Source organism: Melopsittacus undulatus, chromosome 6 (assembly GCF_012275295.1).
Source record: "Melopsittacus undulatus isolate bMelUnd1 chromosome 6, bMelUnd1.mat.Z, whole genome shotgun sequence".
Classification (NCBI taxonomy): domain Eukaryota; kingdom Metazoa; phylum Chordata; class Aves; order Psittaciformes; family Psittaculidae; genus Melopsittacus; species Melopsittacus undulatus.
The window spans coordinates 75,248,355-75,275,686 of record NC_047532.1 but is presented as its reverse complement, the minus strand read 5'-3'; the positions used below and the strand labels follow the sequence as shown (position 1 = coordinate 75,275,686).

Here is a 27,332-nt window from a genome sequence, read left to right as displayed (position 1 = left end):
TGAGGGCTTCCATGCTGGAGGGCCAGTCCAGCCTTCCATGACTGCCTCTCAGGGAGGATTTTCTTGCCCTCCCTGATCCATCCCTTTGGTCCTGATCCCAGTCTGCTGGGTTGTTTCCACCCACATCTTCAACACAAGTAGGAGACCTGCAGCTCTGGACAGCACAGAGGGGTGAAAGGTGCTGTACACCCTGGCCTGCACACTTCCCCCTATTTAGCCTTCCTAGAGAGAATATTGATGAGCAGAAATGCTGGTCTCCAGTCTTGGGTGCCTTGATGCTCCCTACACTGTATCTTCCCTAGCTACTCCATGGGGTTCACTGTCCTTGTGGATTTGCTGGAGAAGCTCCCTGCAGTCTCCCTCCTGTCAAGCAGAGTTGGCTGCTCTTTGAGCACTGGTGTGTGCGTGATGGCTGTGTCAGATCCCAGTCCTGTTTTTCCTGACCTGGATGCATGGAACAGCTTGTTCCCTGCTGTCTGTTAACCCTTGCAAGGACAGTTTGTCTTGTTTGTTCCACGCTGCTGTGCTCACAGGGTCAGCTCTGCCTCAAGGCTTAGGGCAGAGCCAGAGGGAGTTAACTGCTGAGGGATGATGGCTCTCCCCAGCTGAAGATCTGCTCTCATGAGCTATTTAAGCCTCTGTTTCTTGTATCTTGGTGCCAATCAGATTAGCGGGTGCCAGGAAACAGACCACTGCCTGCTTGCTCCTGAATGCACCCTTTTTCCTCCTTACCTGTTTATCCCAGTTGAGCTGCTTCCTGCTCCGCCTCTGTTCTGTTCTTTTGCTTTGTTCCTTCCTTTTCATTTTCACAGTCTTACCCTGGCCCATCTCTTCTCCCCCCAGGCTGTCTTGCTGGGGTTTCACATCCAGCCTCAACAACACAGTAAATCCAGTTCCCTGCTGGAATACCGCTGCCTGCTCTGCTGTGCCCTGCATCAGGCTTTTCTTGCTCCCCATTCCCTTCACAATGCTTACCCCATTGTAACTCTGATTCCCTCTAGTGTGCAGAAGTAGAGATATCTCCACTTCAGTGGAGGCCTTGAATGCGCTTATCTTCCCAGGGGAGAAAGGGGAACAGGCTGGGAGGGAAGCTGGGAACCTGCAATCCCTTCCCTAGGCTGTGTGTGTGCCGCAGGCACTGCTCTGCTCTCCTCCCCAATGGACCCTTCTACTCATTGCCGATTGCAGCAGCCGATTTGTTGCACAAATAAGCTCAAAGCCCCCTCAAGCCCCCAGGACCAAGTGTTCCAGCCTAGCCACGTGTGCCAGAACAGGCCCATCCCCTGCTTCTTGCAAGGCCCCACCTTTATCCTTATTCTAAAAATACAGTGCAAGGACATTCCTTCCTAGTTACTCTCTTCTGTTATTCTGACCTCATTCCACTTCCCCAATAGAAAACTTCACTTCTCTCCTCTATTGGTGGTGAAAACAAACAAGACCAATGGACTTCCTCTGGAAAAAATGCATCTGTATCACAGGGAATTGCAGGGAGCCAAATTTCCACTGCGGAGTTGGTGCTGGACACACATGTTCCCTCGCATGCATCTGGTAAACAAGGCCGTCTTCACACTTAGGAGAACTTAAACCAGTTTATCCTTTCTGTGTGCACTGCTTCCCCCTCCTGATTTGCAATAAAGTGCTCCTGTGCTGGTAGCTGGGGTTGCAAGAAGAGCTGCTCCTTTCCAGCCTCCCCAGGCTAAGTATATTTTGAGGCTTGTGGATGTTCCTGTAGGTGGGAATGAGAGCCAGTGATGGATTGCTAAACCACATTGTAAATTCTCTTCCTTGGACACCTCTGATTGCCTCCCCTGCACTCTGCTCCTGATCATTCTCCTTCAAACATCCTTCTCGTGTTCTTATCAGCAGCCAGTTAAAACAGACTCCACTTGCCATCCATCCCCTCTTCCCTCTGCCACCTCCCAAGCTCCTGCCCTTGGCTCGTGGGGAACCAAATGCATTGAAGGGTTCAGAGTGCACGCTCAGGCTTGAGGGAATATTATCCCTGTTTGGGATTTTTTCAAGCCAGCTTGGACAGGCAACCATCCAGCCTGATCCTGAGCAGCTGGGGGCTGTGGGGTGGTGGCAGGAAGGATGTGATGGGGAAAGCACTGTTCCTCTGCCCTGGCTAGCTCAGCCCACCTTCTGAGGCTCCTGGCTTTGATTTGGGTCAGTTTTGTGCTGAGTTAGATGCTGTCTGGAGGAAAGCATGCCATGGGCCTTAAGTGGGGAAACTGGAAGTGAGTCAGGTCACTGAGACTTCCACAGGGGAGAGGAGTCGGAGGCTGTCACTCTGCAGATGCAGGGAGGCAAGGGGAGAATTGAAGATCTGAGGACGTCCGTTGGTGTTCGTGACTCGGGCATCTCGGGGAGAACAGAGGATGTTCAGTCCCTGGAAAGCTGATTCATCTGCCTGGCAGTGAGATGAAGAGCAATGAGTAACAGATTCTGGGGTGTGTGGAAGGCAGGAGGGGCCAGCACGTAACTCTGAACGGCTTGGGAAGTACCTTGAGAGTGACTTTGACTTCTCCTCCATGCCTTTCCCAGGGCCTGGCTGTGTGAGTTCCTCTCGACATGCATCTCAATTCCTCTGTGCCCCACAGGGGCACCTGGCACATGGCCCCTGGTCACTGTGACCAAAGTGTGGTGCCAGAAGTGGCCCTTGCACTTTGCAGAGCTTCTTGGCTGGTGCTCCCCTGCAAGCACTGCACTAGTGCTTATACAGCCTTTGCCATAGTTGTTTCTTAATGCCTGATAGATGTTCCTGTGTTTTATCACTGAGAGATAGGGAAGTAGCAGTCCCTGTTTACAAAGGGATTAAGCAGCTTGTGACTTGTGGCACCTATGGCTGTATTGGAGTTTGAGCTGGGAGTCCCAGCCTGGCCCTTACAGACTAGAGCATCTTTCCTGTCCAACTGGTGACCTGTGGTGACTGCCTGTATGAGGATAATGCCTTTAGGGCTTGGGCTGAGGCTGCTCTGTATTTTCCCTGGCATATGGAAGTGGACAATATGTTCTTGGTTGCTGCTGTGTTTGCTTTTCCTGCTTTCCTGCATGTTTTAACTCCTTTCCTTTAATGCTGGAAGAAATTATCCTAAATAAATGGGATGCTTTTGTTCCAAGTCTTTCGGTCTCCTTCAGTCATTGCAGATTTGATTTACAGCTAAAGAATGCTGTTAGAGTCTGAGTGGAGGAGTAAATCAAATTCCCTTTTCCCAAGTCCTGAATCTTTTCACAGATGCTTCTTGGGTACCTTTGTGTGTGGGATGCCCTTCTGCGTACCCATAAGTGATGGGTGTGTTTACACATCGTGTAATTCAGATGGATTTGAACGTGGCAGCATGAGGACTTTGGAGGCCTGCCCTGCGCAAAGGGGAGAATTCCTATCTGGCCCAGAGTGGTGGCTTTGTGATGTCTGCATTGTGTTCTGGTGCTCTGTGTTTGTACCAGACTGGTTTGCTGCCAACTTACTTATGGCTTATCCCAGCACTCGGGACAGAGTGCTAGAAGAAAAACCACTTCTGTTTGCTGTGAGCTCTTCCAGCTGAGAATTCAAACCACTGTGTAAATGAAGGTCCTCTTCCTGCAGGCCTGTGGTCACAAGGTAGGACAGCTCACACATGAGTGCATAAACTACAGTGGGTGCCTTGGAGCACGTTTCTGCTTTAAGGAGATGGAGGATGGGAATGGAATGGAATTGCCTTCCTGTTGGAGAAAACGTGTCCCTGTGAGCTCTGTGATGGAGAATCCTGGAGTGGAGACTCTGCAGGCACAAGTACGTGTGCATGGGCAGACACCTCTGAAGCTCAGACCTGGGCAGGTCTCCTCTGCTTGACACTTCCCCAGCCTCAGGCTTCCTCTGCAGCACATAAATGGCTGAGCTGGGCTCCTATTCAAGGGTTTCTTTGCTTACTGGAGTCCAGTGCCTGGCTGGAAGGCTAGCACCGTGCTTGGAGCTCAGGAGAGCCTTGGGTCATTCCTGCCAGCCGGATCCTGGGAAGGGCAGTTGGGTTAAGGCATTCCCTCCTGTCAGCCTGCCCAAACACACTTACCTCATTGGCAGGGACCTTGGGGGTGTCTTGAACCCTGAGCAGGATAATCAGATAGGTTGTGGATACATCTGCTTGAGTCTGTTTCTTATGATTACGTGGTGGGGAACAAGCCTTAATGAGTGAGCCTTGGCCTCTCCTGTCTCCTCTGTATTTGTGTGACTCAATTGAGCTCTTTTTGTGTGAGACAGCTCTCTTTGTGCTCGGGGATGGCAGCATCCACCTCTGAAGCTGGCTGTGCTTTGAGCGGGGTTGGGATTAGCTGACCTCCAGACATCACTGCCAACTTGGGGCTTCTTTCCCTTTGTGTTTGCAGCTGGTGTAATTAGTGGTCCTCACCCCTCCCAGCAGTGCTGGCACTGCAGAGGGTTTGAGCATCACTTCCAGTAGCACAGGAGCTGCTTCTGCTCTGCAGAGGCAGTGCTGCTTCCAGGTTAGCTGCCCTGCTCCAACACAGGCCCTGAGGAAGCTGCCTCCTGTAGGAGCGGGAAGGGATGTGTCAGGCAGGTCCCAGTAAAATTCCTACCTGGTTTGGGTTGGAAGGGACCTCAAAGCTCCTCCAGCTCCAACCCCTGCCACGGGCAGGGACACCTTCCACTGCAGCAGCTGCTCCAAGCCCCTGTGTCCAACCTGGCCTTGAACACTGCCAGGGATGGGGCAGCCACAGCTTCTCTGGGCACCCTATGCCAGCGCCTCAGCACCCTCCCAGGGAAGAGCTTCTGCCTAAGAGCTCATCTCAGTCTCCCCTGTTCTGGCAGGTTAAAGCCATTCCCCTTGGCCTGTCCCTACAGGCCCTTGTCCAAAGCCCCTCTCCAGGTTTCTTGGAAAAGGGGTCTTGTCCTCCTATTGCTCCCAAATAAGCTGATGGCAGGAACTCAGAAGCCCATAGGAACAGAAGTGTTTGTGTGTGACTGTCCTGACAAACCTATTCAGGGAAACAGGGGGAGTTCCCTTTGAAGCACCGGCCGCATGCAGCCCATGGAACGGGATTTGTTCTGCTGAGACACGTGTGTGCCCAGCACAGCAGCTTCGGTGGCTGTGTTCAAAGACAAGCAAACAAAAAGCTCCTTGAATTGCAGTGGGTTTGTAGCACAGTTTTGTCTTAGAACCCCCCAGCACATAGTGGCAAATAGCTTCCAGCCCTCTGCCTGTGGAAGCTTTCAGAGAAGAGCTCATCCTGTAGGAGGAGAGGGGAGTTCTTTGAACTTTGATGGCCAGGACATGCTGGGGATGTGAAGGATGAAGAAGGAAACCAGATTGTTAAGGTTTCAGGCAGCGGAGGGGATAGGAGCAGTCACAGCCCTCAGTGAGGAATGGCTGATTTCATAATGAAAGGGGTTTTTTTTTTCTACCATTTCCTTAAAGTTGGCATTTACTTTTCCTGTGATTGTGCTGCAGGGTGTAAATGTGGTGAGTTGCATGTGTATGCAAGGGAGGGTAGAGTTCCCCACGTTGATCTGTACTTTGTGTTTCACTGCAGCGCAGGGCTTCCTTCCCTCACAGTGCTTCAGTTTCTCTTTCTCCTCTTTCCACACTCCTCATTATTCCCCAGCTGCCACCTCTGCAGGTAGGAAAGATACCCAGGCCATTCCAGGGCAGTACAGAGCAATGGGGAACACCCAGAGGTGAGTGATGGAGGATCCATCTTCTCAAGGGCAGCATTGCTGTTGTCCCTGCAGAGCATCACCACAGCCATCTTCGGGGGTGCCACCAAGGCTGGTGAGCTCCCTGTGAGGTGGGACATAGTGTCCCATCTGAGGAGCAGGAGGGGTTTTCCTGTGCTGCTCTCTCCATAGAGGTCACCCACAGGAACCCACACTACAGAGCTGCTCCATGAGTGAGCTGGGGAAGAAGGATGAGCATCAGTAGCTCCTTCAGCATAGATGTGAGCTGTTCACAAGCCCAGCCTTGTGCCACTGCTGCAGTGGGTTTGTGTCCTGCCAGCGAGGCTTCTCCATTGCAGCAGCACCAGGGTGCTGTTCTAGTTGCATGCATGGCTTCTGGGTTCTGCCATCCTCTATGAACAGAGTCAGCTCGGGGCCAAGTTGACTCTGGTGCATGGTATGATCCATGCATAATCATGGTGATTCCTGGCCCCTATTAGACCTTGAACAGAACCTTGCCTTGCTTGGCCGTGGTGGGGGAAACCTGCTCCTTTACTGAATAACTGCAAAAGGAGGTTTATTTTCTTCTGGCTGTAAAGGTCTACCTTAAGTAAACTGTTCCCTGAGGGAGAAAGTGTCCAGGTACAGAATGTTCACAAAGGAAATATTTAAAGTGCTGCTGTGTCCCCAAAGTGTTTGCTTTCAAGTATGAGGGCCAGAGCAAAAAATAGAATATTAGCTTCTAATTTGAAAGCAAAAATAACCTCTTGCAGGCAGCAGAAAATTAATTGACCTTCTTTGGGCTCGATACTGCAGCCCATGAAGTGCACAAGCGAGGAGGAGCTGTGGAGGAGATGCCATGTCCCCAGTGCACAGCCCCTGGGGGGCACGGCAGGAGGTGGCAGGCCAGCAGCAGAGGAACTGGGGTCTGCAGGCTGGTTTGTGTGATTCAGGGTAATAAACTTGCTAATGGGACCTCAGCCATGCAGGATCAATGCCTGGACATTATGGGTGGTATTTCTGTGTGGGGCGTTTTGCTGTTGGGCAGTGCTTCTGAAGCGGTTTCAAGCTGCCCTGTGATCCCATCATGGCAGCACTTCACTTGCCATGGGCTTTTCAAAGGCCCAGAATGAGCTGCTCTGATGTCAGCCAGCTGAACTGATGCCATCGTGTTCCTGGCTCTGTGGGTCCTAGATGAAGGTGTGTTCTCATGTGTTCAGGAAAAGGAAGGACTGAGGAAGATGCTTAGACTTGGTTTTCCATTGGGAGGTATAAATGCTGTTGGATGGTTGTGTTCTCCTGAAGACTTTTGTTTCTCTTTCAGAGCAAAATAATTCAATGTGCTATTTACATTGTTCCTGTTTCTCTTTGCCATGCAGTGTTTCCAGGAACACAGCATTTATCTGGAACATTGTTTAATAATGGAAGCATCTCACTGCTGTTGGAGTGTCCCGCATTCTGGGTTATCGAGGAGGGGTGGTGGGTACACCAAGCTCTTCTGTACCCATCCAGGTGCCATGAAGAGCCAAGGTTACAGACTCATCTCAAAGCTACAAAGACTGATGAGTGTCACTTGTGCTGCAGCTGAATTTAATGCTTTAAGGAAAGGCCATAAAAAATGCTTTTTTAAGCTCTGACAATATCGAGGTACTCAGAACACACTTCTAGTTCAGGAGTAGGCTGCAGATTGTACCCAAAGTGGTGAAAGACTTGAGGTGGGTATTTTTTGTCTGCCCATCCAGGCTGGCTGGCTCTAACCTGCACAACTGGGTGCGATGCAGCAGCCCAGCAGTACCGGGCTCAGCTTGGACTCCAAGGGAGACCTCAGTTCCTCTGCCATGTGCTGGTGGCTCATACTGAGGAGGGGAGCATGGACAGCATCACACATGCTGAAGAAAGGGCATGTCTGGAACTTGGCTTCAGGAAAGCTCCAGTGTTCCTTTACTGTCCACACTGTCCCTGTTCGCCTCAGGTGAAGGAAGGGGAATAGGTGCAGATGTCACTCACCAGGGCTGTCAGTCAGGGCAGCAGCACTCGGTGCTTCTCATCCCGAGCGGTCATGACCTGGAAATCCTGGAGAAACAACAAGTGAGGATCCCCCTCTGCCCTGCTACTGAGCCAGGCTTTTCTCCTCAAACCCCAGACTCTTAAATAGCATCATTTACACTTGGGAGCCGCTTGAATCCACCCTGTCACATAAATTACCATCTCTGAACTCGGCTGTCAGGAAGCATCCTCACCAGTTGACATCCATGAGGGGTGTCAGTGGAAGGGGACTGGTTCTGTGGCAAGCAGGAGGAATTCAAGCATCAAGTGAATCTGTTTGTCCTCACGTTACCTCAGATGGTGAGGGCATCTCAGGCCCACTGCAGGCAGCCCTGCTGTGACCTTCGCTCCTCACACTGCCCGTGTTGCCCCTCACTAGCTGTGGGGCTGGCTCTGCCATGTGGAGCAAGCCCCATGCTCCTGCATCTCAGGCAGTTACAGCCTGGCCCTGCAAGTGGCCCTGGAGCGGGGACTTAGGGATATTACGGTTTCCTTACAGGGATAAAGCCACAGGCTTTTCTCTCTGCTGTGCTGCTCGCTCTGGCTTTGATGCTGCTGCCATTGAAATGAGATTGGCCCATCTGGTAGTGGAAGAGATGAGCTGTGCTGGATGGATCTGCCTTGCTGGGGAGGGTTCAAAAGGCAGCACCTACCCTTTGTTGTATTTCCTGCACGCTAACCAAGTCTGTGTTTTTTGGAGCTACTTTTTATCCTTCCTTGCGGTATGTTGGGTTTGACATGGATGCTTTCATCCCTCCTGTTTGAAATAAGTGGGAGGACAAAGTGATGAAAATGCCAGTGTCCCATCATCCCGCTGTCGTCTGCCCCATCCCCGTTACCCTCCCCATCCCCTAGAAAAGGGTAATCAAGGGAATTGTAAGGATGCATCATAGTGGGAATAGCTACAGTTGTTTGCTGCCAGGAGTTGAAACATGGAGAATTGAAGCTTGGCAGTGTGGGTGGGTTCCTGTTTGTGTTGTCCTGTCGTGGTGCAGCAGCAGCATACGGCTTTGGGGTGATGGCAGCCCTGCGTGCGTGCTTGTTAGCTTTCCTCATAGCCACATGAGAGGGGATTTGAAGCAGTCCAAACACTCTGTTGACTTGCAGAAAAGCCCAACTTGTGCTCCTCTGGGCTGAAATGCAGTGACTGCTGCCTGTGCTCGCTTCCCTCCCAGCACTGGCAAATCTCTGAAGCAGATCCCTTTATTTAGACCCTGATTCAACAAAGCACTTAAGTACATGCTTCATGGAGGCTTTCTTCTTTCCATTGATCTGTCAGCATGCTCAGAGTTAAGCATGTGCTGAAGCACTCTCATGAGCACACAGCAAAGCAGTGATGGGGCAGCATGTGCTGGGCTGTCAGCCTGGGCAGGCTGTGGGGTTGAGGGCCCTGGTGGTAAGAAGTTACTCATTTCTTTGGCTCCCTCCAGTACAAAAGCCCGTGTCCCAGGGTCTGTCCTGCTACAGGAGGGTAGGTTGTTTCCATAGCACAGGATATTCCTTGTGTATCTCTCTTGCACATTGATCAGAGGAGTGTGTCCTGCAGGATGTGGGGCAGGGGGCTCTGTTTCCATCAGCAGGATGGGGCAGGTCTTTTTCAGAGTTCTGTTTTCCCTTCTCTAAGAGTTGTAAAAGAAACCAACCATATTACATGTATCTGAATGTCTGTTTGTAGTTCAGTGTTATGTAGGATTCATTCCATTGATCTTCCATTAAGACCATTCCCTTCATGTTGAGGACTGAGCAGCCTAGAGCAGGCATGTACCTGTGTGTTTGTGTGTGCACATGTGTGCTGCGGAGCTACATCAGTGAGGGCAGAACAAACGCTGGTCTCTAGGATTTCTCCAGGTTGGGAAGTGGCAGATGTTCCTACACTACATCTTGGTGTAAGTGTGTGACCCTGGGAGTCCGAAGCTGTGCAACAGGCACTTAATCCACAAGATGGTTGTATTTCAGCCTGCTCCGAGCAGCTTCTAGGGAGCATTCTTTCTAATCCCCACCCAGAGCTGACCTGTTCTAGCTTGTTTTGAGGAGCTGCACCCAGCCAGGCCCTCGCTCCCTGCAGAAGGTTTCCACACATCTTTTCCTGCTCACCGAGCTCGCTTGGACAGGGAGCCCACACATCAATGGATGGGGTTTGCCCCGTTTGCAGGACTGGAATTGATTTAGAGCATCTCTGTTGCTTAGAAAACCCAGAAGACACAAGCAGGGCGAGATGTGCTCCCCCCCCCTTCCCTTCCCTTTGAAGTTTGAAACACACTCAGCAAATCTGATGTTTGCAGTCTCTGTTCCCCACCTGATGTGCAGAAACGCAAAGGTCCTTCCAGAAGCACGAGTCAGGCCAACTGTTGTGCTGATGCTGCGGGTGGATTGCAAGGCCCTGGGCAGGTTTTGTTGTGAACTTGACTCTAATGAGCCTGGAAAATACAACAGGGCTTTAACGAATGTGGGTTTTAATGTGAAATAATTCGATCTGTGAATCAAACGGCATCTGTGCCCCACCCCCTGCTGCTGCTGACAGCCTCTTCCCACACTTCCTCGGGAGCATTGTTTCCATTGTTTCCAGCTCCAGTAATCTTCGGTTACTGATCAGTGTAATTGCAATAACACACCAATAATAAAGGAGGAATTTAAGCTTCCTTTTCTTGTAGTTGAAGGCTCTTTGCCTGTGAAAGCTTCTGAGTCCTAATAGCAGTCACACGAGCAGCATCCTGTGCCTGTGGAGTGTTGGCAAAACTGGGTGGCCATGCTTTAGGGAGATAAAAAGGGTGGATTTTGGGAGCTGGGAAACAGCCCAATCCTATCAAGCAGCATTGGTACTGCTAATATTAGAATGGGAAGCTCTAGGGACAGCTTAACATTTTAGTGGATGCAGAGGAAGCCTTGACTAGGGATGTATTGGGAGTTGCTTGTTGTATAACGCGAGTTGCTGGAGTCAAGAGGAATTTGAGTTGCCTTTGGTCTGATGGAAAACTACAGCTGGAGCAGCGAGTTAATGCTTTCCGTGTGTGTGTGTGTGTAGCTGAGGTGTCCCTGGTGCGTTTGCTTCTAGTGTTGTAGGCGCTGCATCCATAGAGGAGCCACCGTGAGACCAGTCTTCATGTGCCCCCCGCTGCTCTCCTCGGTGATGGGTGAGCTCAGTGGCCATGGGGCTGAGCCGCAGCAGCTCCTGCTTTGTCTCCCAGAAAGCCACCGGCTGCTTTTCCTGCCTGAGGGTTTCCTAGAGCAGGGGAGGGGCCCGTGGGGAGGACGGGACCGTCATTAAAAGAGATTAAAGAGCAAAACGCCCTTCCCCGCTCCGCGCGGGCTGACTGCGGGGCCCTCTCGGTGCCAGCCTGCGCCGCTATGAAACAGCCTCCGCTGTTGGTCGGCCGCCCGTGCCTGCTGCTACAACGGTAAACGCCATTGGCCGCTTCCTCCTCGCAGGCGCCGCTGGGTGCGGGAGATGCCCCCCGATAGCGCAATGGCGGCCGGGCAGCCCCTCGGGCAAGGGGGGGGCATCATCCGCCGGCGGCTCCCACCTCATTCTGTTTCTCTTTTCCCTGCAGGTTGCTGAAAAGTGCCTTTCCTGAAGCCGCCGCTGCTTGGATCGCTGCCTCGGGCTGCCTCCCTCTGCCCCGCGCCCCCCGCTCTGTTTAACCGGCGTCGCTTGCGGTCCGCGCCCCGACGGCAGCGCCTCCAGCCTCCCCGCGGGTTTCGGTTCCGCTCCACATTCACACGCAGCTCGCTCAGCCATTTTAATTCGGTTTTAGTTTGCTCCTGCCCCCGAGTATGTAGCAAATATCGAAAAGAAAGAGGAAAAAAACCACCCCACAAAACGAAAGAAATCAGACGTCCTTTTGCTCGTTTTGATGCTCGCGAACCGTAATTTTTAGAAGCAAGAAATAGAAGGAAAAAAATACCCCCAGAAAACGAAGTTTTCTCCCCAAGGACCGAGACCATTCCACAAACTGAAGTGCTGCCAACAGCATATGCTTTTTGCAAGAATAATTGAAACCATTAACTGGAGAGCACAGAATCCTTTTGAAAGTCTGCCAGTTCTTTGCAAGTAACTCCGGCAGTGGCACAAAATCTAACACTTGTATTTTAACTTCTACAATTGCACTTTTAGGAGCTGGCCTCTCATTTGATTTTCAGTTGTTCTGATAAGATTTCTATTTTATGATTGGCTTTATGTTTAATTCTTGTTTCGAGAAACACGATTTGACTTAAATGAAAACCTAAGTGCTAATGAATAGGAGTTCTACCAAAGCAACAAGTTAGTTATTTCTTCGTGTTTAACTTGAATTCACTTTTTTACCCGTTTTTTTAAACAAACAAGAAGAAACTCAAGCGGCTCAGCAGTACCTGGTGCCCCAAGGAAGGGTGCCCTCGCTTGCTTGGTCACTTTTGGTTTTTACTATGGCTGTAAACGTTTCCCTGGTGCGGGATACGAAGTGGCTGACGTTAGAAGTGTGTCGGGAGTTTCAGAGAGGAACTTGTTCTCGGTCTGATGCAGAGTGCAAGTTCGCCCATCCGTCACGGAGTTGCCATGTGGAAAACGGTCGAGTTATTGCCTGCTTTGACTCCCTAAAGGTGAGGACTGATGCTTGCATTACCTGAACTCTCTTGCGCTTCCTTCCCTCCAGAATGGCTGGGCATGCTGGGGCATGGGGTGTGCACAACCACTGTTTGTTGCTGTTCCTGCAGGAAGGATGCTGCTGGTGCGGGACATAGCTGCTGAGATCTAGGGTACAGTCAGTGCCCTGATGCATTGCAGGGAGAGGGGGGTTTATTCGCCATTTCCAATGGCAGCTCATCTGATGAAGCTGTTCCCAAAGTGGAGACTGTGGGCATTGAGTGAAACTGAGATGAGAGAAGCAGAGAACTCAGTGCTGTAATTTATGTCTAGAGCACATGGGCAGCGCATTCGATGCAGGGCTCTGAAATGTGCTTTTAATGAGCAGAAACGAGAGCAGCATTTTAAGATAATGAATCAGCTTCATGTGCATTTCCTGGAGATGGAGTTGCAGATGCGCTCAGACACTGGCCCGTGGATGGGAAACAGCCAAAATATTTGGAGAGCGGCGCTCCCAGAAAAATGGGTGTTGGGAAAAAGCTTTCTGTAAGGGATATGTGAACACGGTGGTTCTGCTAGGCCTGGCCAAGTCTCAGCCCAGCCTTTTGCTAGCACTCATCTCTGTGGAGCTGATTTTGCAGGCAGTAGATGGCTCCTGGTTGCTTTGTCACTGTTGGAGCTCCAGGGGTGACTTTTAGAAGTGACCAAGTGCCTGGGGACTGAGTTGGGGCAGGGGGATAGGGGCTCGTGGGGGGAGGTGGGATCTCTGGGGCTGCTTCACTGTGGTGCTCAGGAAAGGAGCATCCACTTTGTGGTGTTTCAGTGGGGTTTTTTGCCTTTTTCTCTAAAGTGTGGGTCATGAAAGATGCTTTCAATAGGATGGTCAAAGCCCTGGCACAGTATGGCTGGATCAGTGGTTGCTTCTGAGAGCTCCTGATGTGATGCTCACTGTTCTGATCAGTGATTAACCTGCTTGAGGTTTTAGAAGGAATCTAGTACACTTTACAAGCTTCAAAGCTTTCCCTTGAACTTCAGCTGTTGCTTGAAGAGATCTGGATTTATTGTCATGAACATACCAGAAATGGTGGAATTACATATGCCCAGGTTTAGACTGGGGCTGATCCAGTCTAACACTGGTTAACCTGTTCTGTTACTGTTTGGCTTCTTTGTATTTTCACTTCTGTTCTCTTTTACCAAGAAGCTCACGTTTCCTGTTTGCATTTGGTTTTGCTCTTTTTAATCTGATTATATGCAGCAAGGCTTCGTTACAGAGTGACTTTCAAATGTTCATTTGCATTGGTGTTTGCTGACAGCGAGAGGCAAAACTATTCCTGTCAGAGGGACATAAAGTCATGTTCTTGCCCTTGAAACTTCTGAATTGTAGCCAGTGGCAGTACAGACAGTATGAATGGAGAGATTAACACATTTCCATTCGATAGCATTTCTTTGGGAAGTGGAAGGAGTGCTGTCCTGCTGTGTGGAGTGGTACCCTGCCCCGTGCAGGGCTTGCCTGATGGTTGCAGCATCCTGCGGAGCACTAAGTCAGTGGGCAGCTGGGATCAAATCACACCCACTGGCACAGCAACCATGCTTCCCACTTCAGCAGCGGGGAATGGGATGGGGAATACAGTGTTGAGAAAGCAAAGGAAAAAAATCCCAGTCAAGGAGTCGGGTCTGATCTGCAGCTCAGCGTGTTTCCTGTGTAACTGCCTGTTAAGTAATGTTCTTGTGGCAGCAGCTTCCTCTTGACACAGCAGCAGATGCCCAGTTTGTGCTACTGAAGTGGCCTGAATTTTCCAAGGAACAGATTTTCCAGATTCTTTCAGGCTTAGGAAAGCCTTGTGGGGAGCCAGCAGCTCTGGCTTAGGGAAGTACACTGGGAGGATAGCTCAGACGCTCCTCCCATGATGGGGCTGTTCCCACATCCCACTTCTCGGCCAAGAAGTGGGTCTCGGAGCACCTCCTTCCTTCAGGCCCATGGATCCAGTAGCTCCCACAGGGCAGAGCCCTGGCTGTGCTGTGCCACAGAGCAGTGCAGTGTGTGCACACACCGTGTTTCCCAGTGGAGATAACCACCCTGGTGACTAACCTTTCCAACAAAGGCCTTTCTGTCCTTGGGCTGCACCAGGCTGGCAGAGCCATGTTTGCAGTGGCATTGAGGGGCTCGTGGGCATAACAGTGGCCTCCCTTACTGGTAACCAGAGAGAGATAGTGAAAGGGCAAGGGGTGATGGGTTCAGACTGAAACAGGGGAAGTTCAGGTTAGATCTAAAGCAGAAGCTCTTCCCTGTGAGGGTGCTGAGGTGCTGGCACAGGGTGCCCAGAGAAGCTGTGGCTGCCCCATCCCTGGCAGTGTTCAAGGCCAGGTTGGACACAGGGGCTTGGAGCAGCTGCTCCAGTGGAAGGTGTCCCTGCCCGGGGCAGGGGTTGGAGCTGGAGGAGCTTTAAGGTCCCTTCAACCCAAACCAGGCTGAGGTTCTGTGATTCTGTGTTACATTCTCAGACCCGTTAAGAAGAGGCTTTTCCAGCCCATCCTGTGGGTGTCTCTGTGTTTCCCTGTGGAAGGCTCCATAGCTGCTCAGTGCTGTTTTCATCTCCTCACACTGTGCAGTAGCAGAACATCTGTGTTGCTCTCTTGGAGACAGGATATAGGATGCTTGCAGCTAATAAGTTTTCCTTTCCCAGTTGTCTTGCAGTGCCCAGGGCTTTGTTCAGAGGTTGCTTATCTGCATCCATTGTGTAGTGCTGGTGCTTGTTTTCTTTCTCACAGGCCTCTTAAGCCTGAACAATGCCTTCATACAGGAACTTTTGATAACCCAACCCACAATGGCTTCACCTCCCTGGGCAGGTCACGCACAGCTTCTGTGGTTACTGCATCTTACTTTTGCCTTCTGTTCCCTCTGTCTCATGGAGCAGTTTTACCTCTGGTGCAGTGCTGGGAGCAGTGATGCTTTCCAGGAGCAGGCTGCTGCAGTGTGGGTTGTTTGATGGGTGAATATGTGCTGCTTGTAAGCTTGTGAAGAGCACACGGGGGTTCTGAAGGTGGTGGTGGGGCTTCACTGATGCTCAGGTGGGGTCACCAGGACGTGCACTCTGTGGTTGTGCAGGGAAATACTGGATCTTGATAAGGGTGGAAGTCCGGGGCTGGATCTTGCTGTCCTGAGCTGCGGCTCTTCAAAGGGAGAGCTTGCATATTTGTAGGCAGCAGAAGGAACCTTTCTCAAGCAGACTGATTGAAGCTTAAAAATAGTTCCTTGTGAGGAGCTGTTCACAGATTGGAGTCAGATGCCAGGAGAGCTCTCGCTGTACTCGTGCTTCCCCTCGTTACTCTGGAGGAGCTGTGCTGTCTGCAGTAACTGGTGTGAATGGCAGGGCAAGCTGCACTGCTTGGAGCAGGGCAGCCCAGGGCCACAAGAGCCAGCCACCCACCCATCCAGCAGTGGCCACAAGGACTGCTGATGCTCTGTGATGCTCCTGGCAGGTCCCAGGGCACCTCTGGGGCCTTCTGCAATGGTGGCCTTTGGGGTCATTCATCAGCTGCTTTCCCAGGCTTGGTCGGCACCATTCCATGCAGAGCTTTTGGCTATGGGTTACTGGCTCATGGCGCTTGGTACAAGGCACGTGGTGGGCTGTGCACAAGCACTCAAGTCATTAACCTTCCTGTTCAGGCTGGATGAGGCCAGTATGGTGTGACCCTGTCTGACTCCTCAGCAAACCTTTAGCTTTGTTCTTCTCTTTCTAAAGCCGCCAGGAAGGAACACAGCATTCTCTTTGGTCCCTAGAAGCACTAATGGAGCAGTGAGCTGAGAGATGGGGCGTTAGGAGATAGTGCACTATGATATAAAAGCATGTAGGTAATGCACACTTGGGTATTCCCAGAGGCTTATGGTTTGTTCTGCTCACAGGTTGGGTATTGCACTGTGGACTCACAGCTTAAAAACAGTGTCAAGGCCCAGCATGGTGAGGTGTGATGGGGTTTGGGTTTATTCTCTGATTTGTTTTATTAACATAGGTGTTTCCACATGCAAATCAGAGGTGTGAAGAGCAGTCTGAAAGACAGAAAATCATGACCATTTCAGGGCTCTGAGTTTTAATCTTGAGAGGTCTGATTTAAGAGACATCCTAAAGCTATTGCATGTTTCAAAGCAGTTCTCTGTGTGTATATATATACGTACATAAAGGGTGGATTGTCTGAACAGGCTTAAAATCAGGAGTTAAAAGTACAGTTTTGTCTGAATTGTCTGTCTTCTAAAAGGTGTTATTGTCTGGTAGTGGTATTCACAGTCCTACAGCAATTGAAGAAGTTCACTGTGTTTGGACAGCAGATGTCCATAGGTTCCATAGGATCTTGAAGCTGGGGTACCTAGGGCTATTCCGTACACTTTTCTTGCTGGCTTGTACCTGGTTTATGCTGACTTCACCAGAATTCTTTCTGTTGCTGGTTTGCAACCAAATCTTTTAAATTTAAATAAACTCCAAGGAAGGAAACAACTGAACCACCCACCAGCCCTCACATACGGTTCTGCTTTTACAGGGGAAGAAGAAAGCAAACCAAGCCAGAGAGGTATTTTTGGAGACACTATGACTGCACATCTCAGCTCAGCATAATGGGGCTGCAGATGCACCAGTTGAGTAGTGTTGGGCCAGGTCACCTCCGTGAGACACCTTCACTTCCCCTTTGGTCACTTACCTGCATGGTGACAGCACTTGGTGGTGAGAAGTGGATTTGCAGCAGTTTCTGTCTTGTCTGGTGCTCGTGTGTGTCCTACAGCACATCCTAAGTGCTTTTTATAACTACTGAGTCAAACATCTGAAAGCAGGAGAAATGTTTTTAGACTCAGTTTTATTTCTAAGAGCTGTGGCTGTTGTGTTTGAGTGGTACATCAGGGAGGGCAGCAGAGCTATTTAGGCACATTCCTTGTCTACAACAGGCTCCATGTTGTCACTGCTTCATTTAATGGGCACACGTGCTGTGTGTGCTCTGCAGTGGCTCCCAAAGGTTTGTAGCGCTTTGTGGGATGGAGACTATGGATGGAGGAGCACACCTGGAGGTGCCTGGGGCTGAGCATCTCCCAGTCCTGCCCTGGTGTCAGGGCTGAGGCTGCTCTCAGTTGAGGTCCTGTGGTTACTCGGGTGATGTGTGACCTCCCCAGGCATGATCAGCTTTCCAGGGAGTTGTGCTGCTGCCCCAGAGCTGGATCAGGACTGCAGGGGGGGGTCTGCCCAGAGCACAGCAGAGGGGCAGGATCCCCTCCCTGAGCTGCTGCTCATGCTCTGGGGGTGCAGCCCAGCACACAGGGGGGTTCTGGGCTCAAGCGCCCTTGAAGCTGGGTCATGGGGAGCTTCTCCTCACCCAGCACCTCAAGTCCTCCTCCTTAGGCTGCTCCATCTGGTCTCCCCCAGCCTCTGTTGTGCTGGGGATTGCCCCAGCCCAGGGGCAGAACCCTGCCCTGCCCTGCCCCATGGGTTTCTCTGATGTCCCAGAAGTTTTGTTTTATTTATTAGTGACTTTTTGACAGCTGAAGGGTGCCAGCGGAGCCATGGTGAATCTTGGTATCCTTCTTTGATGGGTTGCTGTCCCCTGCTTCTCTGTGGCAGGTCACTGCGTCTGCAGCAGGGTTAGCAGACCCCACCTGAGTGCCCACACAGGAGCGGATGCCATTGCTGTTACCCTGTGTTTTGGGGTGCCAGCTTCATGCCTGGAATCCCTGGGTCAGGTTCAGCATCACTGGCTTTGCCTTTCTTCTTGGAGCTCCTGAGCTAATTACAGCTCTCTTTGGGGCCCCAGACTCGTGTGCACGTTCCCTGGAATGAGTCGGGAAGCAGAGCTGCAGCCACAGATTGGTCCTGATGCTGCGTGTTGGAGGCAGCCTCCTTGGGACACAGGCCAAGCAATTCAGCTCTGGGGTTCCTGACAGCCTCTCCTCTCCTCACCAGCCAGCCCTGGCTATGCAGGGCTTCTGCTCCAGCCCCAGCCTTCTGTCTGTGGCACGAGCAAACCACCATCCCCACTGGATGCAGCCAGCGGCATTTACGTTGCTAATACCCGCCAAGAGTAACCTTGGGTTTCTGGTTGGGAAGATGATGGTAAAGTGCTGACTGCTGCTCATGCTTGCCTAAAAAAGCAGGAGAGAGATTCTTTGGGGATGTGCTTCTAAACCCTTGTGAGCTGCTGCGTGTGCTTAAGCAGATGCATTCTGAAACCTTTTATGGGCATATTGCAGCGCTGCAGGGCTGTGGCAGCCACCTCCTGCTCCCCAGGCTGGCTTCCCTGTGCCAGGACAGAGCCCTCCAGACCCAGGGTCTACTCTGCAGAATACTTAAGCTTCATTTTAAGCCCTGTAGAATTCCTGTGGGCAGCAAAGAGCTCCTCGTGCTGGAGGTTTAGAGAGAGGGAAATGGTCTCCTTGGCCGTTCTCCAGAGGGGAGGAATGCCTGGAGAGGTTTCCTTTCTGCCACTGTTGTCTCTCCAGTTTGGGGGAGTTTCTTTGCATCCCAGCTTGGATGTGCCAGCACAGGCTCTGTGCCTGTGATCCGTGTGAGTACAGTTTGGTGTCTGCAAGCCCCAGGGGTTCTGCTGCTGGGAGGAGGAGGAGGATGGGTGCTGAAGCCCAGCTAACAAGCTGTGGCAGTGCTCACTCTTCCCTGCTGTGGCTCTGAGTCAGAAGCTGGCCAGGGCAGCACTGCAGGTGTGTGTTTGTACAGTGAGCTGGGACACCTCAGCACTGCCAGATCCACCTCGGGAAGGAGGTTCCAGCTTTGCATCTTGCAGTCCTCATCTGGACCAGTGGCTACCCCTGGGATTTGACGAGGTGCTCATAACCTACAAGTCCTTATCCCTGGAAAGAGTTTGGGGTAAAGAGGATCCTTGTAAATGTGAGCTACACTTGGCCATGGTTCCCTGTGCTGCTGCCGTGGCATTGAAGCTGCTCCAGACACAGCTCTTGCTCATGATTGCATTAGCAGAGGCAGCTGAGGGTAAGGCAGTGTAAGATGCCTTCAAGGAGAATGACTCTGAATGGGCTCGTGGAGCTGGTGGATTTCGTCAGCAGTGTAGCATCAGCTTGAGGTAATCCCTTTGCTGACAGCAGCTTTCTGCCTCTTGGTCACCCGCCTGAAGGAGGATGCAGTAACACGCGTTGGTGCAAGTGAGCTGCTTGAAGCTTCAGAGCAGATACAAGCAGGACGTAGCAAGCTTTGTGGAGAGCCCATTGCCTGACAGCTCCCACAGAGCACTGACACAGGGGTGGGTTTCCAAGTGAGGAGCTGAGCTCTTTGCAGGTCTGCCTCTGCAAATGCTGTTCTGCTGGTATTAAATGCTGTGAGGTGCTTGGGTGGATGTTGCCCCATCCAGGCATACTTTTACTTATGACTTACTAACGTTGTTTTATTGCTGTTCATAAAACAGCAGAGCACAGAACCAGGCACTGGCACCTTTCCTTGTTCCGTGTAGCCTCTTATACCATGTCTGACTGTGGCCTTTTGATTAGAGCAAAGGCCAAGGATTTGGGAAACCAGCTTTCAAAGCCTGTGATGATGCAAGCTGCTTCAAAGTAGTGTAACATCAGTCTCTGCCTAATTGCACTTTCTGACCTCGCAGGAGCAGCACAAAGGGAATGTGTTTGAAAGCTGAGTAAAGCTGAGCTGCTGTAGTAACAAGACTCAGGGTGTTGTAGACAGATGTCCCAACTGAGTAAGCATTTCAAACCCTGGCTCCTCTACATTAATTTAGATTCATTTATGGTGATGATGATGTTCAAGGCCAGGTTGGACACAGGGGCTTGGAGCAAGCTGTTCTAGTGGAAGGTGTCCCTGCCCCTTGCAGCTGTTGGAACTGGATGGTTCCTTAAGGTCCCTTGAACCCAAACCAGTCTGTGTTGAGTTCTGAAGCTCACCTGTCCATTACAGAAGCCCCTCTCCTGTAAAGGCAGTGAAAGTATTCAGCTTACGGTAAAACCTTTCTGCTGTCCCTGCTGTAGAGGGTACATAGCACACAAGTATTGCTGCTCCTGGGAGCCTGGCTGCTTTACTTCTGCTTCTCTGGGTAGTGTTTGGCCTTGGGTTTGGGTTTCAGTGACACGGTTGCTCCATGTCCCCACCAGCAGAGGCTGTGATGCTGGCGAGATGGATTTGTAACCCCTAACTCTTGCATTTTCACCTCCTGTGCCAGCACCCAGGCAATGCCCTGTGCTGTTCCCTGTGTTCATGAGCTCCAGGCAAGGAGCTGGAGATGCCTTTCTGCATCATTTAGCTTAAAGCTGTAGGACGGTGCCTGTTCCTGAGAGGGGATGGTTGGTTTCCTGGGATGCAAGTGTGCTCAGCCTGAGCACTCAGCCAGGTTTGCAGTGCAGTGTGAGAGCAGATGGCCTGCTTACAGTGCAGGGTATTATTAGACCCATGATCGGTGCTAATAAGGTCAGTGGTGGTGGGGGGAGGTCAGTGGCTGACCTCGTTTGAAAGGTGGCAGCCTGTGCTCTGAGAGGGAGGCTCTTCTCTCACAACAGTGGGATGTGGATGTGCAAAACAAGCTGCTCTCTGTATTAACCCGGCCATACAGGAGAGAGAAGCACTCAGTGCTCCTGCTGCGGGGTGCTGGGGACACTGCTGCCTCCCGCCCTGGCTGAGGTGGGTGCATAGAGCACCGTTAGAAAGTGGAAACAAATTCTGCTCTAGTGAACAGTCCCAGGAATGGAGCTAGGAGCAGCTTAGCCACTCCTAGGACGTGTGAGGTATCCCACAGCATTGCCACTCAGGTGACTGGTAAGTGATGTGCACTGAGTTTTATCTGCCTCTAAACGTATGAAGATGCTCTGCATGAACACAGCACTTACTTTTAGCTGGTCTCTCCTACCCTGGTGTAAAAAAAAGTCCTAAAACAACTACGACAGACTGGAGTGTTGGGATCAGCCAAGTTTTGCTGATTAGGGATGACCACATCTCTGCCCAGCAGAACCCTCACTGGGTTCTGAGCAGGATTTAATCCTTTAGCTCAAATTGTGCTGCTTTAATGCTATTTGTCTCCTTATGTCTGCTTTGAGTGAGCAGCTCTGAGTGTGTATGGAGAGAAACCAGCCCTCACACAGAGGGAGGCTGTGTGATACCTGGCTGGGTTGGAGGAGCGGGCTGGGGCAGCACCAACCCAGCGTGGCTACAGCCTGACTGAGAGCATGGCCCTCATTAGATGATGTTTCCCTAAGTCCGTATTATCCGCTGGGGTACGGCTGGTGCTGGGCACAGTCACACGGGGATTAGGTCCTTAAAGAGCCCCGACTCAGGGGCTGAGTTTGCAAACAAAACCTAAGTGTGTAATCCCACTGACCGGCCTTTCCCCTTGTGCTGTCAGCTCCTGGAGGCTCAGCGTGTGAGTGAAGCTGCTCTGCTCATCTGCTGGCTCCTGCAGCACTGTGCTGTGTGTGATGCTCAGGCTCTGCTCCCGGGGTTCCTTCCCTGGGATGCTGCAGGTACCGAGTGGCAGGAGGAGGTGAGCACCTGGCAGGGTTGGACACTGCAGCCCATGCAGCAGGGCTGGAGTAGCCAGGGACAGGGGGGGGTTGAAAGCTGGGCATGTAGGTGAACTTTCAAGCACTGGGAGGGCCATCCAGATAGGGTAGAGGGGATGGTGTTCGAGGTGTTTTCCACCAATGAGGGAATCCTGTTTCATGGAACAGCGGATTTCCAAGACGGAGAGTTGTCTTTGGAGGATGCTGCTCCTTCCCAAACACACACTGCAGAGTAAGGCATTAAAGATCCTCCTGCTGCAAGAGCCCTCCTAAATCTTGCTCCTGTGGCACAAGGCTTGCAGCTTATCCTAATGCCCTCTTTCTCCTTTCTGCTCTGTTTCCTCCTCCCCTCCAGGCTTATCTGTCCCTGAGCCCTCCTGCAGCTCCTTGTCCTCTCCATCCCTGACGTTAGGTGTGATGTCTGCAGTGACTGAACACGGCAGCCTGGGATGTCTTTGCCCTCCTCCTCTCCTGTTGCTTCAGCAGTGATTGTTATTTCTCAGAGCATCTGGTGCACTTGCAGATGAAGTAGTTAGTACTCATCGTGGTTCCCTCTCCACAGGCGCTGGCTCCCTGCTGTGACAGCCTGTAGAGCCTCCCTGTGTGCTGGGCTGGGAGCTGGAACAAGGCACTTGGAGCAGAACCATCAGGATTGGTAAAGGCAGGACAGGGATATCTGCAGCCTTCTCTGAGCTGTGAGAGACAAGAGAAAGAGGTGGACAGGACTCTGGGGAGGAGCAGAGCAGCTCCTAGGGCCTTGGAGCTCAGGGATGCAGCAAGAACCACTGCCACCATTGCTGTCAGCTTCATCAGTATAGGTACCCTGCAGCACCAGTGCAGCCTCTGTGCCAGCTCCGTGGCATGCTGCTGTTACCAGAGCCCCCTCACACTGCTCCTGAGCCACCCCTGGGAGTGTTGAGGAGCAGGGGGAGCTCCTTTGGGAGCAAATGGGCAGAATGGCTTATAACTAGCTCTGCAGAGGTGGGAGTGCACACAGCAGCAAGGCCAGGGCAGCACAGGGCAGCTGATGTGCAGGTTGGGGCTGCTGGGGTTTGACCACCAACTCTGGTGTGTTTCAGCTAACAACTCTTCAGGCTGGGACTGTCCTATTCTGTGTTTGGGTGGTAATCTGAGCGTTTGTATTCCCACAGCCCCAAATCCCCTGCTGTGGCCTTGTTTGATGAAGCACTAATTGAATTAAGAGGATTTTGAGTGTTTTGTGTTTCTCTGCATGGGTTTTTGAAGAGTCCACGTTAATGTAAAATCTGAAGAGGTCTTTACTGGGAACAGAGCTCTCATTAGCTAGGACAGAAACACCGCTGAGAATTGGGTTTTGATGTTGTGATGGTGCTAACTCTCAGGTCGAAGCATCCTTTCAGAGCTCAGCCCAGCCACAGGAAAGGGGTTAGCACTTCCCTTCATTTTCCTTCTCTTTTTGCGTTGGAGGCACTTGCACAGAAGCTTGTGTAGGGATTTCCACCAGGACCCTACCACAATCCCATCCATCTCTGTTGGAGCTGGTGTTCACTGCCCTGGGCACCCGTCCTGCTGCATTCCAGACTTGCTAATGACACTGGAGCCTCTTTGCAGCTCTGGCTGCAGATGTCCTCAGGAAAGGTCACTCTTCCTTGCAGCAGGAAATCTCTCCTTGCCCAGAATGGGCCCATCTCACCTAAAAGCAGATGAGTGTTTGCATCGTCCTGGCTGTGCCCGATCAGGGCAGTGGAAGATCTGGTGGGTGTTGGTGGTGTTGTCCTTTTAGGAAGGGATTGTGCCATATCTGAAGGTATTTCCTGTCAGTGGCAGTAGCAAAATGCATGAGGTAGGTGCCTGTCTCAGGAAGTCACGTTGTTGAGGTTGCTTTCTCATGGAAAACAGCCTTTTAAAGCTAATCCTGGCATTCCTCCCCATCTACAAAGGCTGAGCATCAGACAGACTCTGCTGCCCCAGTGCGAGGGACCAGGACAAACAGCTCGGAGCAGAAGCTGAGGGCAGGAGTTTGGAAAGGGACGGAAAACCCCACAGGAATGTGATCAGTTTGCTTTGTGTGACGGAAGCCCAACTAAGCCACCGTGTCCACATGGATATACTTCAGTTGCTCCTACCTCACCCAGCTTTTCTCTTGTGCTCTCAGCCCCAAATGAGTGAATCTGGCAGTGATTAAAAACTCCCCAGAGCCAAGCAAATGAAAGAAGAGCCCTGACAAGTTCCATTCCTGTTGTTCTGCTGGGCAGGCAGACGGACACATGCATGCACACACATGACACATTCCTTTCTTTGCTGTTCTGGCACTTCCACCGGTGCCACTCACAGAGAATGCAGGTCAGGGCAAAAGCTGCATCCCGCAGGAGAAAGTGGATCCGTGCACCCAGTAAGGCTGTGCAGCCTTTCGGTGTCCTGTCCTGCAGCTATTGGTGCAGGAGAAGGAATGGATCTAATCAGCAGCTACATGGAATTAAGCTTTCAGTGTCCAAAATCATGGTTTTTACAGATTACTGGATCACAGAAAGTTGGGGCTGTTCAGCCTGGAGAAGAGAAGGCTGCGTGGAGACCTCATAGCAGCCTTCCAGTATCTGAAGGGGGCCTACAGGGATGCTGGTGAGGGACTATTCATTAGGGACTGTAGTGATAAGACAAGGGGTAATGGGTTGAAACTTAAACAGCAGAGGTTTAGACTGGATATAAGGAAGAAATTCTTTACTGTGAGGGTGGTGAGGTACTGGAATGGGTTGCCCAGGAAGGTAGTGAATGCTCCATCCCTGGCAGTGTTCAAGGCCAGGTTGGATGAAGCCTTGGGTGCCATGGTTTAGTGTGAGGTGTCCCTGCCCATGGCAGGGGGGTTGGAACTGGATGATCTTAACGTCCTTTTCAACCCTGACTATTCTACGATTCTATGATCTGGGTCCAGACTGGCAGCACAGGGGTCTGTGAGCGGTGTTGTAATTACAACTTGTACAAGTTTTGCTCTGGCTGAGGCTGTTTTAGTAAGTCCATTGTAAATTAACAGGATTTCAGATGCTGGCGCAGAATTTGGCTCCGTGTCCCTTAAGCTGGCTGCTGCCTGGTGCTGGTGACCAGAGCACGTGCACTGCGGTTACACATGTCTCAGTGAGCAGTGTGAGCCCAGACTGGTGCCACTGCCAGCTTCTCTTCTTGCCCACAGCAGTGGCAGTGCCTCTGGCACCGTGAGCCCCTCTGTTTACCCCATGGCACCAGGCCTGTCCTGTGGCTGCTGCAGCTTGCTGTGCTGGTAATGGGCTCAGCAGCACCACACTGCACTGCTGTCACCTCCCTCTCACTCGAGATGGTAGCAAAGACCAGCACGGATCTGCTTTGTAGTGCCAGGCTCTGCTTGAAGAGCACTTCTGAAGGGGGTTGTTTCAAAGGAAAATCCCCTCTGTGCCTGTGCCTTCCATGTGCAGAGGTTGTACCAACCACCCGCTGAAGCAGATCAGTGCAGGAGCTGCCTGAGGTGGAATGTTTGCCTAGGGCAAGGCAGGCTTTGCTTTTTGTTGGGATTTTCCTTTCTTCTCTCTTCAAGCCTCCTAGATGGAGGGCTGGGATTCAACTTGCTTGGCCTGCATGCCCTCTTTGAAAGCCAGAGCCCATGTGAGATGTGTGGTCCTTGCCTGCTGTGCGTAGAGTTCTCTTGAAGGTGTTTTTTGTATATACATCTTTAATCCTTTGACCAGCAGCAAGTTCATGTTTACCAGGGATGTGAAATCTGAGGCCTGGCATGGACCAGAAAGATTTAGGGACCTTGCTTGGAGGTGAGTGTGAGCACATGGAGTTGGTGGCACACAGTCAGCCCTGTTCCTGGTACCCTGGTAACATCTCCCCAGTGCTGGAGTTAAGGGGAGATGGGATGCTCTGCATAAACCTGCCCAGCGTGTGTGCCTGGAACAGGAGCACAAGGACAAAGCTTGGTCTTTGGTGAACCTGAGAGGCACTGCTGTGGAAGAAGGTGGTTGGAGGGGTGGGCTTTGGTGTGCAAGAGGAAGAGGTGAATGGGATGTAGTGAAGAGAGTCAAGTAATGGGATGGAGAGGAGAAGTAGGAGCTGAGGATCCTCCCGTGTGCTGGGCTGCACCCCCAAAGCATCCTGTGCATCAGACCATGGGCTTTGACAAACATCTGTGAGCAAACCTTGTGGTGGCAACTGAGGGCATCACCCTCCTGTATCACTGCATCTGCCTCCTCCCCTGCACTCACCTCCTTTGGTGGCTTAAGGTAACACACAGTGGGGCCGTTGTGTCCTGTTCTGACACACCTCAGTGTTGTCAGGGTGAAGGTGGGAGGCCATGGGGTGCTCAGTACAGCCCAGCACTGTCCCTTCCTGCTCAGAGCACTGGTAGTTGCCCCCTGGCAGCCCCTCAGAACTGAGGCTGAAGCACATCCTGCACAGTTATTTTTCCAGACTGAGGATTCTCTGGGAATTGTCAGCCCAGATGGAATTAATATTTATTTTTTAAGGTTTTTTTTCATTGTTTTTTGAAAACCAGGAATCTCTTTGTGCCCAAGAAGCTGCTGCCTTCTGAGCAAAGCAACACCACAAACAAAACTGGGGCTAATCCTTACAATTGGTATGTTCTGCCAAGTGCTAAAATAGCTTTTGAGTTGCACTTTCATTTTGTTTTCATTGGGCTGATGTTTTCAGAGCCTGCTTTGCCCTGCCCAGGGCAGGAGGGGGGGTTTGGGTTGGACGCTCAGTTCTAAATCCCTGCACTTCCCTGTTTGCTTCTGCCTTGTGTGAACCCCAGGGATGGGGCTGTGGAGGTGTCACAAGTACAGTGTTTATAATCATGAACATGGTGCTTTAACATTCATTCTCCTGGGCTTTAATGTACTCTGCTGGGTCCTGTGTACGTGTGGTTTGCCTGCTGCTGTTGTCATGTTCAGCACACAGTGCAGGCAGAGGAGGGGCAGAGGCAGCTACTTCCCAGCTGACCTTGGCAGCGTCAGGCAGCCAGGGAAAGTTGTAGAATTGGATTAGGGGATTTGCAATGAAAAAGGAGTTTAAGGCGCAGGAGAAACTCCACTCCGTGGGTGTGGGAGCTGGGCTGGTGTAACAGCAACAGGAGAGGCAGGATGAGGGCAGATGGAAGACAGGACAAGCTTTATTTTGTTAGTTTTCTGTGGGGTTTGGGGTGGTTTTAATCCAGTGCTTGTGCAGTATTGCTCAGTGACTGGCATGAGGGGTTTGTTGTTGGCACACACAGACATAGCACTGGGTTTTTTCCTCTGTCTTCCAGGTAGAATCCATTCCTTTACTCACAAATAGTCCCACACTGAAACATTCACCCACAGGAGCATGAACACTGCAGGATGCCACCTGCCCCATGTCCTGCCCTGCTGCAGGCAGTGATCCCAGGGCTGGACATGCTCCGCAGTGAGCTCCTTACCAGGCACTAGGTGCCTCCTTCAGAGCTGTTATGGATCAGCTGCTTGAGCAGGGCTGTGCCCAGGGTGTCTCTAAAGCTGATTTCACTTGGAGAGAGCCTCTATTTGTTACTGTATTAAAGAAACCTATTTTATTGTGCTCTTAATGTTCCTGAACCTGGGAGAGCAGTGGAATAATAC

The 27,332-nt window shown here is 51.5% G+C and overlaps 1 protein-coding gene across 5 annotated transcripts in view; it reads left to right on the top strand.

Annotated features, from left to right (window-relative positions):
- Positions 1 to 27,332, top strand: part of MBNL3 (muscleblind like splicing regulator 3) — a 75,809-nt gene that overhangs the window by 18,765 nt on the left and 29,712 nt on the right. For all 5 annotated transcript variants that reach the window (XR_004549666.1, XM_034063530.1, XM_034063528.1 and 2 more), the window contains exon 2: positions 11,245 to 12,271. Coding sequence is in view for 4 of the 5 variants with exons in the window: in XM_034063530.1 (XP_033919421.1) it covers positions 12,098 to 12,271 (174 nt within the window). In the remaining variant the exon portion in view is untranslated. The remainder of the gene's footprint in view (positions 1 to 11,244; positions 12,272 to 27,332) is intronic.